The sequence below is a fragment of the Hyperoodon ampullatus genome (genome assembly GCF_949752795.1).
Source record: "Hyperoodon ampullatus genome assembly, chromosome: 15".
NCBI lineage: Eukaryota > Metazoa > Chordata > Mammalia > Artiodactyla > Ziphiidae > Hyperoodon > Hyperoodon ampullatus.
In genome coordinates, this window is record NC_136928.1 from 80,396,989 (window position 1) to 80,415,627 (window position 18,639).

The 18,639-nt window shown below is 47.6% G+C and overlaps 1 protein-coding gene across 5 annotated transcripts in view; it reads right to left on the reverse strand.

Moving 5' to 3' along the window:
- Positions 1-6,661: 6,661 nt before the first annotated feature.
- Positions 6,662-18,639, reverse strand: part of LPIN1 (lipin 1) — a gene marked incomplete at both ends in the record, with an annotated part of 115,791 nt that continues 103,813 nt past the window's right edge. For all 5 annotated transcript variants that reach the window (XM_079721366.1, XM_079721367.1, XM_079721365.1 and 2 more), the window contains 4 exons: positions 6,662-6,821; positions 9,936-10,039; positions 11,494-11,608; positions 16,980-17,132. In XM_079721366.1, the coding sequence (XP_079577492.1) occupies positions 6,662-6,821; positions 9,936-10,039; positions 11,494-11,608; positions 16,980-17,132 (532 nt within the window). The remainder of the gene's footprint in view (positions 6,822-9,935; positions 10,040-11,493; positions 11,609-16,979; positions 17,133-18,639) is intronic.

Sequence of the window (18,639 nt, forward strand, 5' to 3'; positions counted from 1 at the left end):
ACACTCATCCCATCAGACAATTTACTGAGGGGACCCCCATCCTGTTGGAAGAATCTGCAACAGCTCATTAGCCATCAGTGTTGCTGGAAATGGGAAATAAGAACTTTTTCATTACTGTAGTTTGCAGAAGTCAGTGTTAATAATGATTTAAATGATGACCCACCATGCTCAAAAATCAAAAGAATCAAGCTGACAAATGAAACATAAAACACGGATACTTCTATTATAAACCCAAATCCAGCATCATCTCACTAGCCTTAATACATCATTTTCTACCACATAACATTCAGGTGAATTTGAATTTCATTGGTGCTTTAGTTTGATCTGCTCTTAATTTTCAATGCATTTTGGTTTTATTATTGGATAAGGGCTCTTGCTTTCTGCTTATGCGTACTTAAATACAACTATATAAAAATGACTTAGTTCAACACCACCACATTTTGGAGATCACTGTATTGTCTGAATCGGAGAAAAGATGCTACGTAGCATTTGTCCACTTAACACACACTCTCCAGGGCTAAGAGGTTCACCTATGCGGGTACCGTAAACTTATTTCTGCGGAAGGTCGAGATGAAAACAATTTCACTGCCTAAGAAATTACTTCCATTATCAGCCTTTGTGAGCTGCATGAAGACCAGAACACGAACTTTTGTCCAGAATTAGATCTCCCTCAATAAAACAGAGGTTAACCGCTTCACTCAGTCAACAGGCACTGTTTATTTTTAGGATATCCCCGAAATATGAATCAAAAAGACAAAAGAATAAAAGCGAAACTATCAGGCCACTCTGGAAGGAAAAATATAAAGTTCCCAAATGAATGCGTTCCTTGAAAATATAAACCATTTCTTCTTCGCTTGGCTCTGTCGTGCATCTCGGAAAAGGATGTTTTTACAATCAGAGCAGAAATATGACTGGCGCTCCTACATTTACATTTCTTTGTTGCAAAATGAATGTAACTTGTTCGGATTCCAGCGGCGGAGAAGTCGTGGTTACTTTCCAAAGTGAAACCTAAAACCACCATCTCCGGTTCACAAAAGGCAGCATGAGTCACCGGAAGAGGCTACTTGCTTGCAAAACTCATTAAAAGCAATGCAAGGCTGAATGGACTTCCTGCACCAGTGAAAAGCTCGCTGGCATCAGGACAGCGACTCAAGGCTCCAACAATCTGGGGGAGGAAGGGAGCCATCAGAAATCCGGGCCGAGCCCAGGTCTGCGGGTTCACACGCACTCCCATCTCCTCCCAGCCGGGACCAGCGGCCCGAGATGCCCAGGAAGGTGGTTCAGGCTGGCAGCTGTGCCTCAAAGGCTCGGGACACCTTGGACTCGGTCGAGGCGCTGTATTGGGTTTCCAGGGGCCCCCATCCTTCAGCAGCTCCTTTCTGTGGCCCTGACCAGGCCAAAGTTAGACGTCAGCTGCCATAATACAGAAGCGGCTCCCTGGGAACAGGATCCAGCCTCAGGTGTGTCTTCTGGAACTTGAGCGTGCATCAGGATCCTGGGGAGGATTTATTAGCACAGACTGTGGGCCCCGTGCCCACGGTTGGATTCAGGAGGCCCAGGGAAGAGCCCAGGAACGTGCATTTCTAGCAAGCTCTGATGCTGGCGCTACAGGCCCTGAGGCTATATACTTCTGAGAACCACGAATCTAAATGGGTCTTAGACCTGAATGACAAGCAGCCACAAAGTACTCCCTCCTCCAGGCCGGTTAATGTTGTTTGACCTGGGGCTATGCCAACTGAGGGCACTTTGGTACCCGAATGGTCCCGCATGTTACTCCTTTCTCTCCCCATAAGCTCACAACACACCTGGCTGGCCTCCAAGGCAAGCACTACAGGGAGGGGCCTTTGTCAAGCCAGGACAATGTGTTTAAAGGCTGAACTGCCAACCAAAACAGATTGCGCCCCCCGGTGGCCATCTGGGGGCCAATGACTTCCAGGGCCAGCTTCTGTCTGCTCAAATTCTAGTTTCCTGCAGACACCAAGACCTATGGCCGTGGTGGTGACACCCACCTCCACCTTCCACTGCAGCAGGAGTTGAAAAAGGGGTCAGAAACAGGAAGGAGACTCTAGTGGCGTTTTTTTTTTTTGGTTGGGTTTGGGTTTTTTTTATTTTTATTTTAAAAATTATTTTATTTATTTTATTTTTGGCTGCGTTGGGTCTTCATTGCTGCACGCGGGCTTTCTCTAGTTGCAGCAAACGGGGCAGTGCCCGGGCACATTGAGGTAGCTTCTCCTGTTGCGGAGCACGGGCTCCAGCAGTTGTGGTGCGTGGGCTCAGTAGTTGTGGCTCACAGGCTCTAGAGCGCAGGTTCAGTAGTTATGGCACACGGGCTCAGTAGCTGTGGCTTGCGGGCTCTAGAGCGCAGGCTCAGTAGTTGTGGCACACGGGCTTAGTTGCTCCGCGGCATGTGGGATCTTCCTGGGCCAGGGCTCGAACCCGTGTCCCCTGCATTGGCAGGCGGATTCTTAACCACTGCGCCACCAGGGAAGCCCTCTAGTGGCGCTTTTAACCACCTTATCTTTGCTTAGCGCAGAGACGGGATGCCCCGCCACCCCCCGCTACTGCAGACCCATAGAAGCAGAGCACAGTGCTTTGTACAGACACTTTCAAGGGGAGGCGGATGAGTAGGAAATGATGGGTGATGTGACAAAGCTCCCTGGAACAGCTGGTTAGGACGACACTCCTGCTGGAACAAGGAAGTCAGTCAGATTCCAGAGTTTCATTTTTTAAAATAGGGCCTGTGTAACTTTCCTCCACTCCTGTTCTCCTGTCCCAGGAGTGTACCAGGGCTGCCTGCATTACCTTTTATAGGAAAGGTCACTCTGAGGTCCAAAGCCGGCGGTCACTGACCCATCAGCAATGTTCCTTGAGGCCCGATGACGGCCCTGGCAAATCTGGCGGGGTGTATCAGGGTTTGAAAACAAGGATAGGAAGTATTTTGAATATTCAGGTGATTACAGCTGAGACATTGGGGAAATGCAAGCTACCGAGCTGGTTTCCCCGGCACATGTGTGAAGGCTACTTGCACAACCGAATGGAAACAGCATAGCCTACTGGCTCCACGGAGAGAAAGTGGTGATGGGCAAGCAGGTGGGGATTGCCGGGCCCAAGACTGCAGTTTATACTGATTTTTGCTTTCCAGATAAACGCACCTACAACTTGAAATCAGGGTTGGAATAAATCTGTGATGTTCAGCTAAATGAGAGTTTGGTTTTGTTTTTAAGATACAGAGGCATGAAGAGATGAATTGTTTGCATCTGGGCATCAGGAGGAGCTCAGCCTGGTACCCTGTGGAGACATCTCTGAAGCATTTAGGGACCAATATTCTTACATTTATTCCCGAAACACTCAGGCTGACGCACACAGGTAAATCAATAGGATGTCGCAGGCATCCTATTGTGTCGACGATGCACAAAATCGATAGGAGTTATGACGGCTTTCAAGTGATCTGGGTAAACTCGCCAAGGGTTCTGACTGATTTGTTCAAAATGAGAGACAAATCGGGTATACCACAGAAAGTGTCCAAAAAATGAGGACGGTGGACATGAGGCAAGGGAACCGGTATTGTCTCTTTTATTTTACGTATATTATAGTATTTTGGGATCTTAAAAAACTTGCTGGCTGGGAAAGACGGGCTGGCCATTTTTTAGAGAGAGCAAAGGGCCCAGCTGAAGAATGCCTGTGATATGCAAACTAGCTGATCCAGAGCCAGGCCTCCTGTCTGGCCTGTGCACCCCCAGCAGGCACTAGTCCTCTGCCTTAATCAGCCCAGGGCAAAGGCACCAGGAAACCAAGGGCCACCCCTATAGCTCAGAGGCCACTGAAATGATTCGCACTAGGCAGTCCTAAGCTGTTCACCTTGCCCTGCCTTTCCTGCAGGAATCCCAGCAAAGGCCGTGGCCTCAACTCCCCCCATCACTTGTCTTTTGCCTCCTGACCACCCTGGTGCTTCCCCACGTGGCCCTGCTGGCGAGCTGCCTCCCATTCTGAAAACCTGCAAGTATAATAAGCTTGGTTTTCCTGAGCCTCTCCTGTGTTTTCTCTTGTGGCTGCCACCTGACTGACATCCCATTCAAGAACAAGGAACAGAGCCCACCCATGTAAGAGCCGGGAGGTACCACAGGTACAGCGTTTAACTGAACCCTCCCTGCTCCAGTCACTCCCATCAAGGTGGGACAAGCCCAGGGGGGCAGCCCTCTCCTCTCCTCTGTCTTCACCCCTCCTTCCCCCCGAGTGCATACAGAGGGTCAGTATTTCACCGAAGGCATCAGAAGAGACAGGCTCCTTTATTCCAAATATTGAATGAACAGTTCACAGCGTTAGGGGTTTCGTTTTTTTGTTTTTTGAGTAGAAAATAACATGCTTGATATCACACAGTAGGAAACCAGCATCTTAATAACTTACCAAAAACTATTTAAAATTCACACGCCTGATTTTCAGGAAGTCTTTCATTTGTCTCATTTGTTACAATATATCCTAGCTTTGCATCCAGCACAATGCAATGAAGTATTACAGTGATTTTTATCATTGTACCAGCACATACAAATACAGATCAAGCGCCGTAAATAAAATATATTTAAAGTGGCGATCCAAACCTAAAATGGAAAAGGGACTCCTCTTTGAAGGTGTAATCATTTTCTCCAATGTACCAGGGACATATATTTTTCTTCATCACATGTGATGAATGTTTGATGACTTGTCGCGATGTGGGGATTCGTTTCCATCAGGCGACTCTGAAATGCGTGGCCCAAGCACAGCATCCTAGCACGTGGCTTTGGGGTCACTGAGTTACGGTCGTGTGAACACAGATAAACAAGCTCGCACGTGCGTGAGTGCTGCCCGGGCACAAATCCCGCTTTCTGAAGCCACGAGGCAGGTGTGAATGTCACTGCCTCTCCAGGGGTCACACTCTGAACCTGACACAGACCCGAGTGCGACTTTCTGGAAGGCGTGCTCTGTTTCAGAGGGCAGTGGCGTGGAAGCTTGGGGTGCATCAAAACTGCGGGTCCAAAGTTGCATGCTTTTGCGAGAGAGGACTACAGCTGGTCGTCTTCTACTTAGTTCACAGCAGTTAAAGTTCACCCCAAAATACACTCGTGACAGAAGGAATGAATGTAGCCTCTGAAGGTCACTAATGGCTAGCCCAGGTTAAGGCAGGACTATTTTAAGTCATTTTTAATGCCTCCAAAAGGGCATCTGCACATGCGGTGTGTGCTGCTCCGCGAATCTGCGACCAGCTACGCACAGGTGTTTGCGTTTCTCTGGGTGGCCACGCGAACCGCTCGGGAAAGGCGTCCGCTGCCAGCAGAGCCCACCAGCGACAGGGAAGGCAACGCCTCTGGGTTTTCTTTCACAGAAAGAGTAAAACTGCATTCAACTGTTTCACTGTTTGCCTCCGTGACTCTAACCATGCGATTTAAATAGGAGAGCATCTCAACCATTGGAGTAAAACGCTCTTTAAAAAACTAAGAGCTCGAAAAGCGAAATCTTTTACCAAAATAATTCTTTCACTTTTCAAATTATTCTCTTCTCCACAGGCCAATTTAACAAACAAGTAAAAGAATCATCTTCTACCGGCTTGACGAATGTCACTCAAATGACTACTTATCCACTTGCCCTTAAATCTGAGTGGGAAAAGCTAAGGGAAATAAAAAGTATGACTCATAAATTCCAAAAGAGGGTCAGTGTTGTGAGAATTACAGAATAAGGCTCTTTGGATGGTCTCACACGTATATCTTTTTAATGTATTACTGACAGTTATAATAGAAAGAACATGGCTAAAATGCTTATAACAGTAACCCAATCAGAGTAAGGTAATAAATAATACTATCTACAAAGAATATAATTTAACTTCTTCAAACTATTTTCTTAAAACCAACCAGTTTCTGTCGAGAGCTCCCAAAAGAAACTGACATCATCACCACCTTGCATAAGCTCTGTGCGAGCCCACGTTTTCAGCAGCGCGTTGCCGGACAGGTTGCTGGCAGAGTGTCGAACTGATTCGAAATACTGCCTTAATAATGTTTCCTATAATCTGAACTTAAGGCATCGCAGAGTTACAGGGAGCTGGACAAAGCACATTCTAAATAAAATGCCTGCCACGGGTGCGTTAAGGCATAAATATTCCAGCCTTGTGCTACAAAAATAGGGGGAAATATGCCAGTTATATAGGTTAGCTTTAACCAGAGGAATTAAAAACATCAGACCAGTCGGCAAATACCACAAGGGGACGTCCACAAGGTCAAGGCCCAGAACGGAGTCCCTTCCGAGACCTCAGATTCAGGTCACGGGACCCTGCACAGCCCTCCACGTGGCACAGATGTGTCCCCCACTCTCCCAGAGGTCGTGCACACCTGGCGCCCCTCCTTGGATCCCGTCATCCCAGGGACCCCCCGCTTCACAGACCATCTTGCACACTAACCGCTCCAAGCCTGCAGCAGGCTGGGGAGGACAGCGCTGCCACGGGCTTGAAGCCTCAACCGGGCATGGCCTCCCCACCAGGGACGCACCCGACGCCCCGTCTAGGACGTACACATCACTTAGAAATGTCAACCCCGGCCAGGGGGACCGGGAGAGAAATGCTCCTCTGCAGGTTCCCAAACCTATCCTTTAATGGGGGCGCCTGATCTTCGCAGGATGTCAGGAGGTGGCCCGGAACGTGCTATGCTGATGCAGAATGAACGTCCTGGTTTTCAAAGGGTGGCGGTGGTTCTCGCCAAAAGGTGAAGTTACTGAATGTATCTGAGCAGGGAAAGTCAGAAGAATGGCTCCTTTTCAGCAAGGGGAAAACGTGGTCGACCACCTCACAGAGTCTCACGTACCTGGGAGGAAAACGGACAACGTCACCGCCTGGGAGGGACACTCGGCCACACGGGACACCGGCACATACCCTCCGGGCGGTGCCCGGGAGTCAGGAGGGATCCAGGAGCCCAGGAATGGACCATGTGCTTAACACGAGGGAGGCTGTTCTAGAACAATCCCTCACTAATTAACAGGAAACCAGAGAGTCTGCCAAGAAGGGGAGACGGAGACGGCCTCGTGGGCGAGGCGGGTGTGACCTGACTTCACTCCAAGGAGCAGAAGCAAGACAGCATGACAGACGTACAGCCGCCCGCCTTGGGGGCAGCGGAGACAAGAATCACAGAGAAGGCACATCTTCGGAGCGTCACCCAGAGGCTGCCTCACTGTGCAATGAAAGGGCACTGGGCCCTGGGGTTAGGAGACTCCGATCTGACCTTCAGCTCTGCCATTTATGGGCTGTGCCACCTCCGACAAGTGGCTTCATCTCTCTAAGCCACGATTCCCTCAACTGTAAAGGGAGAAAATGAAAACTGTGCACAGTGCTCATGTGAGAATTAAATTAGATAACGTATGCCACGGTAAAATAATGTAAGCCGATGCTCCATAAATTTATTCAACAATAAATCATGAACACTACAAAATAATTCGCCCTGGCTAACTGTTAGCCTCAGGAAAAAAAAGCCATAGTTGGCATGAGGGTCAAAAGACCTGGGATCTATTCCCGCATTACTGCTGTGGAAACCTGGGCAGGTGTCTTGCCCTCTCTGGGCCTCAGGTCCTTATGAATATGGACTTGGACCTGATCAGCGTTTCTCAACGCTCCCTGCAAGACCCTCTCACTCTGTTTTCTGTGTATTCCCAAGAAGATGTTGCATATCAGTTTCTGTGGTCTAGAACTACAAAAAGAAAGTTGCTCTACTGAATATGCATTCTCAGACCTCCGGGCACCTCCAACCAGAAACTGTGACAAGCCCAGACCTCCCTGTATATCTTCGGAGTCCTCCCTGACAGCCACCGGTCCCTCTCCAGCTCTAATTTGCTAAGAACCAAAAAGGCTTTTGAAATCCAAACTCAAGGAATTAGCATGTTCTGAGGCATAAAATAACTTTTAAATAAGGATGAGTGTGTGTGTATTTAATAAAGGACCTCCAAAGAGCTTAGGGGAAACATTGTGCTTGCACAAAATGGGGACAATCTCTCTTAATAAGCAAGAATCGTCTTTCCTAGGGATTAAAACAAAATTTTAAAATACTCTCTGGCTTGGAGACCTGTCTGTTTGAGTTGTGTGGCTCTGGAAGGCGGCCCCTCCCTGCAGGGGGTTCACGGCTCATCACTGGGGTTCGGGGGCAGCAGATCTGAACCCGCTCCGTCTGTGCCTCTCTCAGACCAACCCTCCACGCGCAGGGCTCCTTCAGAGCAGGCAGAGCTCACGCACTGCTGGCCATAAATGCCAAGAAAGAAAGCACTGAAGCCCCCCCATCGGCGTGGGCCCCTGACTTCTCTGAGACAATGTCCCAGCTTCCAAGGGGCAAAGCACCCACTTGCTCTGAAAGGGTGGTACCGAGTTTGGTACCAGAGAAAAGTGTGTGCTTAAACTGGGGAAGGAGAGTCTCTCTCCCACAGGGAGAATCACATCTCCCGGTCTAGGTGGAAGAAGACACCATTCCTTGGCGATAAATAAAGTTTCCTCCCCCAAGGCGTGGGCAAAGCGTGCATTTTCACCCCAGCGTCTCAGCGAACGGGATAACCTCAGAGGCCTCCTGGGCAGACCTCCGTAGATGCTGGCATCCCCCTTTCAACACCCCTTATGACAAGACATGCCACTGGGCTGCTGCCTGGGCAGAAACCTTTGCCACTTCAGGGCAGTGTGCCATCAGCTGAGAGTTCTTTTGACCCTAAATGGAAATCCGCTCTCTCCTCGAGACCGAGGAAACACTTTCACGTGGGGAAGGACGGAGAAGAGGGAACTGAGACGTTATCAGGGCGGCCACTCAGATCTCAGGAGAGGGAGAACCGTAAGGACAGAGGTGTGGAAGGAAGAGTCCCTGCTGTCGTGCTGCCCACCGGCACGGCCTCCCCTTGTGAAGGATGGAGGCGGGTCCTGGCTCCCCGGCTCCTCTCTCGCCCCACATACCCTGGGAACTGCTTACTTAGGTCCTGGCCTGGCTATGGGGGAGGGAGGCTTGGGGGGCAGACCCCAGGGCGCCTTCTAGCCTGGAACTGTCCTGTTTAAGCTGGATTAGACTCCAACGGGTAAAAGGATCATCTTGAAAGTGAAAATCTGCCCTAGGGGAACCTAGATCTCTATCAAACAAAAAAACCAATCCCTGGGAAGCCGCTAGACCCGAACTCCCCCAGTCCCACTCCTCCACATGAGGAGGACCACAGCAGGCGCCCTGGGGTTGCTCAGGCCAGAGGCCATTTTCCAGGTCTGCAGGGATCAGGCCAACAGGGGTACGGCCTCTGAAATGGACAAGGCAGGACGACACCTGTCTGCCCGACATCACCCAGTGGGCAAAGCTGAGGAAACACCCTCCACTCTAAGAAGTCAGGAACCCAGAGCGAGACATATCCAAGTCAAGGGACATTCCCGGCCAGCCAGGAGGCGTCACTGCCAACAGTAACCCAGTTCAGCCCACGGCCTCGGGGACAACGCGCTTCGGCCAAAACTACGAGAAGAATTCTTACCGTCACATAGCCATGTTTCTGGTGAGAATATTATTACAGGTCAGTAATGGGAAGGGCTACATAGGTTCCTCATTTTAAATATATCTTCTCCTGATAAGTTTAATCTGGCTATATTTCTAATTCGCATTCTAGGCTTTCAAAACGAATTCGGCAAATATAAGCCAGTAGTTTTCAAATTCATGCCATTCCACTCTGCAGCAGCATCTAACCACTCATTTTAAATTTTCGACCCGGTGGGGATCTGATTTAATGCATGCTGTCCAAAAGTTAGGTTCTGGACAAAATCCGAGGCGTTAACATATGTTTTCCTTGTAGGAATTAAAGATTAAAATATAGGCACCGAAGGATTAGAAAGGTATACTGTTGACTGTGAAACACCACTCCAAGGTCAAGACGATGACAACAGTTATGACGCAGCGATCGCGGCGAGGGTGCGCAATACTCACGAGGAGATGTTGGTCTTCGCGTGCTCCTGCACTAGCTCGCCTTTGGGATTGACGGTGAATATCCGGTTCAGAGACACCCCCACTTGCTTGTACGAGTACACATCCTATATTTGGTAAAGTGTTAATTAGAAGAAAAGAGTTCACTGTAAATACAAATATTTCAGATTTGATACAAATACAGGCACACCGCAGTTACTGCGGGTTCGGTTCCAGACACCACGACACAGCAAATAAAGCCAATCATATGAATGTTTTGCTCTGCTGGTGTATGTAAAAGTTATGTTTACACTACACTGTACTCTATAAAGTAGGCAACCACTTTATGTCTAGAAAAAGTGCATACAGAAAACACTTTAGGGCTTCTCTGGTGGCGCAGTGGTTGGGAGGTCCGCCTGCCGATGCAGGGGACGCGGGTTCGTGCCCCAGTCCGGGAAGATCCCACATGCCGTGGAGCGGCTGGGCCCGTGAGCCATGGCCGCTGAGCCTGCATGTCTGGAGCCTGTGCTCCGCAACGGGAGAGGCCGCAACAGTGAGAGGCCCACGTACTGCAAAAAAAAAAAGTTTAAAAAAACACTTTATTGCTGAAAATGCTAACCCTTATCTGAGTCTTCAGCGAGTCCTAGCAGTCACATTAAAGATCACTGAGCCCAGATCACTGTAATGTATAAAATCATGAAAAAGCTTGAAATATCGTGAGAATTACCAAAATGTGACACAGAGACAGGAAGTGAGCAAATGCTGTTGGAAGAATGGGGCCAACAGACTTGCTCGATGCCACAGACTTTCAATTTGTAAAAAAAAAAAAAGTGCAATATTTGCAGAGTGTAACAAATCGAGGCGCAATAAAACGAGGTCTGCCTGTGTTATCAAACTTCCATTAAACTCGAATAATACCTCCAAGTAGGTAGAGAAAGAACGTCTCTGGATGTGAAACTAGTAAGTCAGCTGTCCTCTCTGGGCCTCAGTTCACCCCTCTATTCAAGAACTGAGTTAAAAAGTAAACCACCTACTACATCCCCTGCAATTCTAACATTCCTTAAGGTTATTCTGTGACCCGTTTTCTTGGGCATGAGTTTCAAAAGAGGAGAATTTTCTGACTGGGAAGTAAGTACCCAACTACATTCTCCAGAATGCTGACCTTTCTAGCAAATTTGGGAAGTACGCACAAAATCTCAAAGTATTACTTTTACCATAGGAAATAACACTCTTAAAACTTGAGACACTGAATTCACCTTTGTGCTTTGTGGTCCCATGCCGGTAGTAAGGGTCTAATCCTATTTAATGTCCTTGTTTTACTAATTTAGCAAGCAATTTGGAATTTAAAGTTTCTAGTTTCAAACTTCAAACTGAAACCCACAAGCCCACCTTCAAAGAAAACTAGAGGCCACGAAATAATGACATCTCCTTGCCTTTAGATGTAGGCAAGTGGCTCTTTAGCAGTTATTTCTAGTAGTAGGAGAATCTGGCTTCACATGGGAGTCTAGGCCGGCCTTTCAGATGACGGCTATTTGAACAGACAGTAATTTCAAGAACTCGTATATACCCGACTACTACTTACAGCTGGTCGGTTTCCAAAAGCAGCATAAAAGGGTTCTGTATTTGGAAGAAACAAGTTTTTGATGTCTGTCAAACACTGGACTTTAAACTTCTCTGGCTTCTTTTCGATCACTTCTCTGTTAAAACAAATAAATAATGGGTCAGCACGAGAGCGTCAGCTTCATGAGCATCAAACTGCTTTTAACCGTCAAAGGGGCTAGGATACTAAGAGTGCTTTCGTATCTTCAGAAGTTAAATATGCATAAGTCGGTTAAGCCATCCCAGAGAAGCACTAGACAGAAAATGAATCCATACTTTCAAGTCTTCCCACAAGGAAAACACCCCAGACAAGTTATTTCAACAAAGACCTCCCCCAGTCATCCAAGGAACAAAGAATTCCAGGGCACAGAGGAAGAGAAAACCTCTCCAGACTCACTTCACGAGGCCAGCATGACCTCAAAAACTAAACCAAAAGAGGTAGTAAAGTATGGGGAAAGTGTGGGCCAATCTCACTCGGGAACGCCAGTGCAAAAATTCTAAATAAGTTAAAAACTTTATTGCAATATATTAGCAAAGACCTAAATAAATGAAGAAATATACCATACAATTGAATTGGAATACTCAATATTATAATGAGATATTAATTCTCCATTGGTCTACAGATTCACTGTCATTTCAATTAAACTTTCACCAGGTTGTTGTCTGCATGGTTTTTTGTTTGTTTGTTTGTTTGTTTTTTTGCGGTACGCGGGCCTCTCACCGCCGCGGCCCCTCCCACTGCGGAGCACAGGCTCCGGACACGCAGGCTCAGCGGCCATGGCTCACGGGCCCAGCTGCTCCACTGCACGTGGGATCTTCCCGGACCGGGGCACGAACCCACGTCCCCTGCATTGGCAGGCGGACTCTCAACCACTGTGCCACCAGGGAAGCCCTGTCTGCATGTTTTTATGGAATGTGACTCAAATCACTACACAGACAAACGAAGGCCAGAAACGGAGGCACACATTTACGGGACTTCAAGTTATGACCATGACGACAAGTCAAAGCAGAGGAGAAGGGGACTCTTCAGCAAATGGTGCTGAGACAACTGAATATCCATACAGGTAAAAAGAAAAAGAAAATGGACCCCTAGTGCACTCTATATACAAAAGTCAATTCCTGGTGAATTACAGACCTCAATGTGAAAGGCAACACCTTTAGGTCAAATATAGGAGACTTTCCTCAGGCCCACAGTCAGGGAAGGCTTTGTCAACACACAGAAAGAACAAAACTACAGGGGAAATGATCTGTTCAACTAAAGGCAACTCAGATTTATGTTCATCAAAAGCCATAAACTGGGGAAAGGTATCTGTAGCGCTCACAACAAAGGCTACGTGTGCACAATCTATAACACTCTTACAAATCAAAAGGAAAATAAGGGAAAGACGTGAACAGGCACTTCACAGAAGATGAAGCCCACATGGCCAATAAACGTGTGAAAAGAGACATTTCTTACCCACTAGAGTAGCAAAAATGTAAATGGCTGACAACGTGTAGGTAAGAAAGTAAAGCCGACGGAAGGAACACTTCGCACTGTTTGCTTCTGGTGTACGAACTGGTTCAACTACTTTGGACAACAGTGTGCAATGGCCGAAGAAGACCACACATATGCATGCTCTGTGGCCCAGCAATCCTGCTCCTGGGGGTATACCCTGGAGCAACACTGCAAGGTGCCCCCAGAGGACACACACAAGCAGCACTGCTCCTAAGAGCAGAAAACTGCAAGTGGCTCAAGCACCCACCAACAGTAGAAAAGATATGCGGGCTGTGGTGGAGTCTAACAACGGGACCTACATAGAAGCAAAAACGAGCCAGTTACAGCGCCTCTCAACAATCCTGGGAATGTTGAGCAGTAAAAGTGAGTTCCGGAAGAACATATGATTCATTTACATAAAGTTCACAAATGTGCACAATTCAACATACTGGTTAGGATTACACATACACGTGCTAACTATTTAGAGGAGCAGGGAATGACTAACGCAAAATCCAGGGATAGCAGTTACTATTACGGCTCAGAGGGTGGAGTGAGAGCTCATCCTCTCGCTTTATCTCAATCGTGGGCAGGCTGGTGCTCACTGTCTGATTATTGGATGATCTCAAGGGTCCCTTTCAGCTTGCGTATATTACAGAGATACTGCATATCTATCTATCTATCTATCTATCTATCTATCAACAGATGCCTTGCATATATTTTTAAAACTATTCTTCTGAACCTCAACAAAACATAATTTAGATGAGGATGATGCTGATGAGCCCCAAACTGAGTGTCAGAAGACCCAGGGGCTGGTCCTGGCTTTGCATGGACTTCTGTGGACTCCAGAACCCTCCTTAGCACTAAAAGGGCCTTACAGTCTACACCTCAGGACTCTTATACAGAGACACATGAGTGACTGTATGATTATAAGTCTCCAAGTTCAATCCACTGCTTTGAGGGCAGCTCGGGACACTGCCCTGGGCCCCCAGCTCCGGGGAGGCCGCTGCTTTCCTGCCCCCCACCAGGAGGCCAGACTTAGTTTGGCTTGGCTGTCCTGAATGCGGGCATGAAGGGGAAGGGGAGAGGGTCATCAGCAATGGGCTGGTGTTCAACACCCATTTATGATAAAAACTCTCCAGGAAGTAGGCATAGAGGGAACCTACCTCAACATAATAAAGGCCATATATGACAAACCCACAGCCAACAGCATTCTCAATGGTGAAAAACTGAAACCATTTCCTCTAAAATCAGGAACAAGACAAGGATGCCCACTCTCACCACTGTTATTCAACATAGTTTTGGAAGTTTTAGCTACAGCAATCAGAGAAGAAAAAGAAATAAAAGGAATTCAAATCGGAAAAGAAGAAGTAAAGCTGTCACTGTTTGCAGATGACATGAAACTACACATAGAGAATCCTAAAGATGCTACCAGGAAACTACTAGAGCTAATCAATGAATTTGGTAAAGTAGCAGGATACAAAATGAATGCACAGAAATCTCTGGCATTCCTATACACTAATGATGAAAAATCTGAAAGGGAAATTAAGGAAACACTCTCATTTGCCACTGAAACAAAAAGAATAAAATACCTAGAAATAAACCTACCCAAGGAGACAGAAGACCTGTATGCAGGAAACTATAAGACAGTGATGAAAGAAATTAAAGACGATACAAACAGATGGAGAGATATACCATGTTCTTGGATTGGAAGAATCAACCTTGAGAAAATGACTATACTACCCAAAGCAATCTACAGATTCAATGCAATCCTTATCAAACTACCAATGGCATTTTTACAGAACAAGAACAAAAAATTTCACAATTTGTATGGAAACACAAAAGACCCCAAATAGCCAAAGCAATCTTGAGAAAGAAAAACAGAGCTGGAGGAATCAGGCTCCCGGAATTCAGACTATACTACAAAGCTACAATAATCAAGACAGTATGGTACTGGCACAAAAAAACAGAAATATAGATCAATGGAACAGGATGGAAAGCCCAGAGATAAACCCACACACATATGGTCACCTTATCTTTGATAAAGGAGGCAAGAATATACAACGGAGAAAAGACAGCCTCTTCAATAAGTGGTGCTGGGAAAACTGGGCAGCTACATGTAAAAGAATGGAATGAGAACACTCCCTAACACCATACACAAAAATAAGCTCAAAATGGATTAAAGACCTAAATGTAAGGCCAGACACTATCAAACTTTTAGAGGAAAACAGGCAGAACACTCTATGACATAAATCACAGCAAGATCTTTTTGACCCACTTCCTAGAGGAGAAATGGAAATAAACACAAAAACAAACAAATGGGACCTAATGAAACTTAAAAGCTTTTGCACAGCAAAGGAAACCATAAACAAGACGAAAAGACAACCCTCAGAATGGGAGAAGATATTTGCAAACGAAGCAACTGACAAAGGATTAATCTCCAAAATATACAAGCAGCTCATGCAGCTCAATATCAAAAAAAACCAAACAACCCAATCCAAAAATGGGCAGAAGACCTAAACAGACATTTCTCCACGGAAGATATACAGATTGCCAACAAACACATGAAAGGATGCTCAACATCCCTCATCATTAGAGAAATGCAAATCCAAACTACAATGAGGTATCACCTCACACCGGTCAGAATGGTCATCATCAAAAAATCTACAAACAATAAATGCTGGCGAGGGTGTGGAGAAAAGGGAACCCTCTTGCACTGTTGGTAGGAATGTAAACTGATACAGTCACGGTGGAGAACAGTATGGAGGTTCCTTAAAGAACTAAAAATAGAACTACCAAAAAAAAAAAAACCAAACAAAAAAAAAAGGAACTACCATATGACCCAGCAATCCCACTACTGGGCGTATACCCTGAGAAAACCATAATTCAAGAAGAGTCATGTACCACAATGTTCATTGCAGCACTATTTACAATAGCCAGGACATGGAAGCAACCTAAGTGTCCATCGACAGATGATGTATGCTAACAAATATGTATGGAATAAAAAAAAAAAAAAGCTTCTGATGAACCTAAGGGCAGGACAGGAATAAAGATGAAGACGTAGAGAATGGACTCGAGGACACAGGGACAGGGAAGGGTAAGCTGCGACTAAGTAAGAGCGTAGCACAGACATATGTACACTACCAAATGTAAAGTAGACAGCTAGTGGGAAGCAGCTGCATCACAAGGGGAGATCAGCTCAGTGCTCTGTGATCACCTAGAGGGGTGGGATAGGGAGGGTGGGAGGGAGGGAGACGCAAGAAGGAGGGGATATGGGGATATATGTATACGTATAGCTGATTCGCTTTGTTGTACAGCAGAAACTAACACACCATTGTAAAGCAATTATACTCCCATAAAGATGTTAAAAAATAAATAAATAAATATTTTTAGAAATAACCGATGAAAGAAAAGAACTGGGCTGGTGGTCTATAAAAATAAATGGTGTGACAAGGACTCCTCATTACGGGAGGTCTCAGGCCAGGCAGGTGGTGACGGTGGCTAGTAGAGGGGCCACTGGACCCAGCCGAGGTCCCTGACTGCAAGGAAAGCACACAGATAGATTCTCAGAGTCACTAAGACTCAGGCCAGCGATGCAGGGAGAGGGGCAGCTCCCCACAAAGGAGGGCAGCACGTGCTAAGGCTCAGAGCACATATCATCTCTCTGGACAACGGAGGCAGCTCAGCACGACTGAATCCCAGAACCCGGAGAGAATGAGACGGGAGAGGAGGACAAGGCGGGTGGTGAAGAGCCCGTGATGCCGAGCTCGTGGCCTCGGGCTTTCTCCCGAGGGCCGTGATGAGCCAGCGAAGGATGCTGATGGGTGATGAAGCCAGACCAGCACTGGAGGCTGAATCTCCGGGGCCCAGCACGGAGCGGGGGTGTCGGCTGGGAGGACGAGGAAAGCAGCTATTCCGGCAAAACCTCCGGTGAGCGGGAGAGGGGTCCCGAGCCGGCCCAGCGGTGCGGGCGGGGGGCGGGCAGGCCGAGCCCTCACCTGTGCAAGGCGGAGAAGAGGCTACTGGGGCTGAGAAGCAGCGGCCCCTGGGGCAGCACCGTGCCCCGCTCGTTGACCCAGTGCAGGTAGCCCCGCGTCATGTCCGCCATCCCGATGGCCCGCGCAGAGCAGTAGAGGAACTTGTACCCGTTTCTGAAAAAGAGACGAAACGTTCACGCTTAACGGCGTCACACGATGCAGCCATCTCGCGTGCACAAACCCTGATCTGTATCTGCTTCAGGAGGAAGGGCGCTGCTCTAATTCCCAAGCAGAGGCCGCATTCTATAAAATCTTAATGGAGAAAGAAGCCTGAACGCCTTTCCCTGCCGTTTGCTAAAGGACCCTCATGGCCTCACTAGGTTTAATCCTCACAGGAACCTTGTTCAGTAGGTGTCTTCCTCTCCCTTTACAGTTAGGGAAACTGAGGCCGGAGGCATCAAACTGTCCAACTTAGCTGCACCCGGACGGTTCACACATCTCCATCTGGCTCTTCAGCTGTATCCTTTGTAATACCCTGATAACACAGACCGGTGAATGCGTTTCCCCAAGTCCTATGCGCCGTCATCAAACCTGGGGAGGGCACGTGGGAACCCTCACTTTGTAGCCAAGTCAGGCAGAAGTGTGGGTAAGCTGAGGACCTACCACTTACGACTGGTGTCTGAATTTGGGGCAGCCTTGCGGGAATGAGCCCTTAACCCGTGGGGTCTGCACTAACTAGGTAGTTAGTGTCAGAATTAAACTCCTGGACACCCAGTTGGTGTCTGAAGAGAACTTGGGAATTGTGAAATGTGGGAAAACCCCACACATCTGGTGCCGGAAGTGTCGCGAGCGAAGAAACAGATCACAGGAGGGTTCTTCTGTTAAACACAACTTTATTACTTTAGGAGAACTACGTGTCCCTTTTTCTGAACCGCTGAAAACTTAGGAGTCCGAAATGAGATGTTGTGCTACAAATTAAAATATATGCCAGATTTCAAGGCCTTACTATAAAGACAGAATATGAGATACCTCCAATTCAGAGTTTTGATATCGAGTACATGATTAAATGGTAGTATTTTAATATATTGGATTAAATACATGAAAAAAAATGTTTAAACCCCATCTGTACACTGATATCTCTCAACTTCACGTTTGTAGCCCAGACCCCTCTCTTAAGCTCCAGAGCAATGCACTCAACGGCACACCCCACATTACCCATCAGATATCCACGAGTAGTACCTCAAACGCTTCCAGGCACCCCTGGAAGCCCAGGGGTGGGGCCCACATCTCAGGGGTCCCCCTGGGTTTCTAGCCCCACCGCAACCCATCGGCAAGCCCGCTCAGTCCCACCCATAACACCATAAACCCCGTGCCGCCCCTTAGTCCCCCTGCCTCCGCCAGCGGGACCTCTGACCTCTATTCCTGCAACAGCATCAGTCATATCCCTGCCCCCCACCAAGCCTCCACAGAGAAAGAAAACTTAATACTCAACTCTCCAAAGCCTTGCCAGTTCTCTCAGATATAATCCAAATTCCTCGCCGGGACCCGCAAGGCCACTGAGACCTGGTCCCCGCCTTTCTCTCCAGCCCCATCTGCTCCCTGGCACCGGGCTGGACACCAGGTGTCCTCACCGGTCCTCGCACCTCCTCGGCGGGCCCTCCCTCGTCCGCCTAGCTAATGA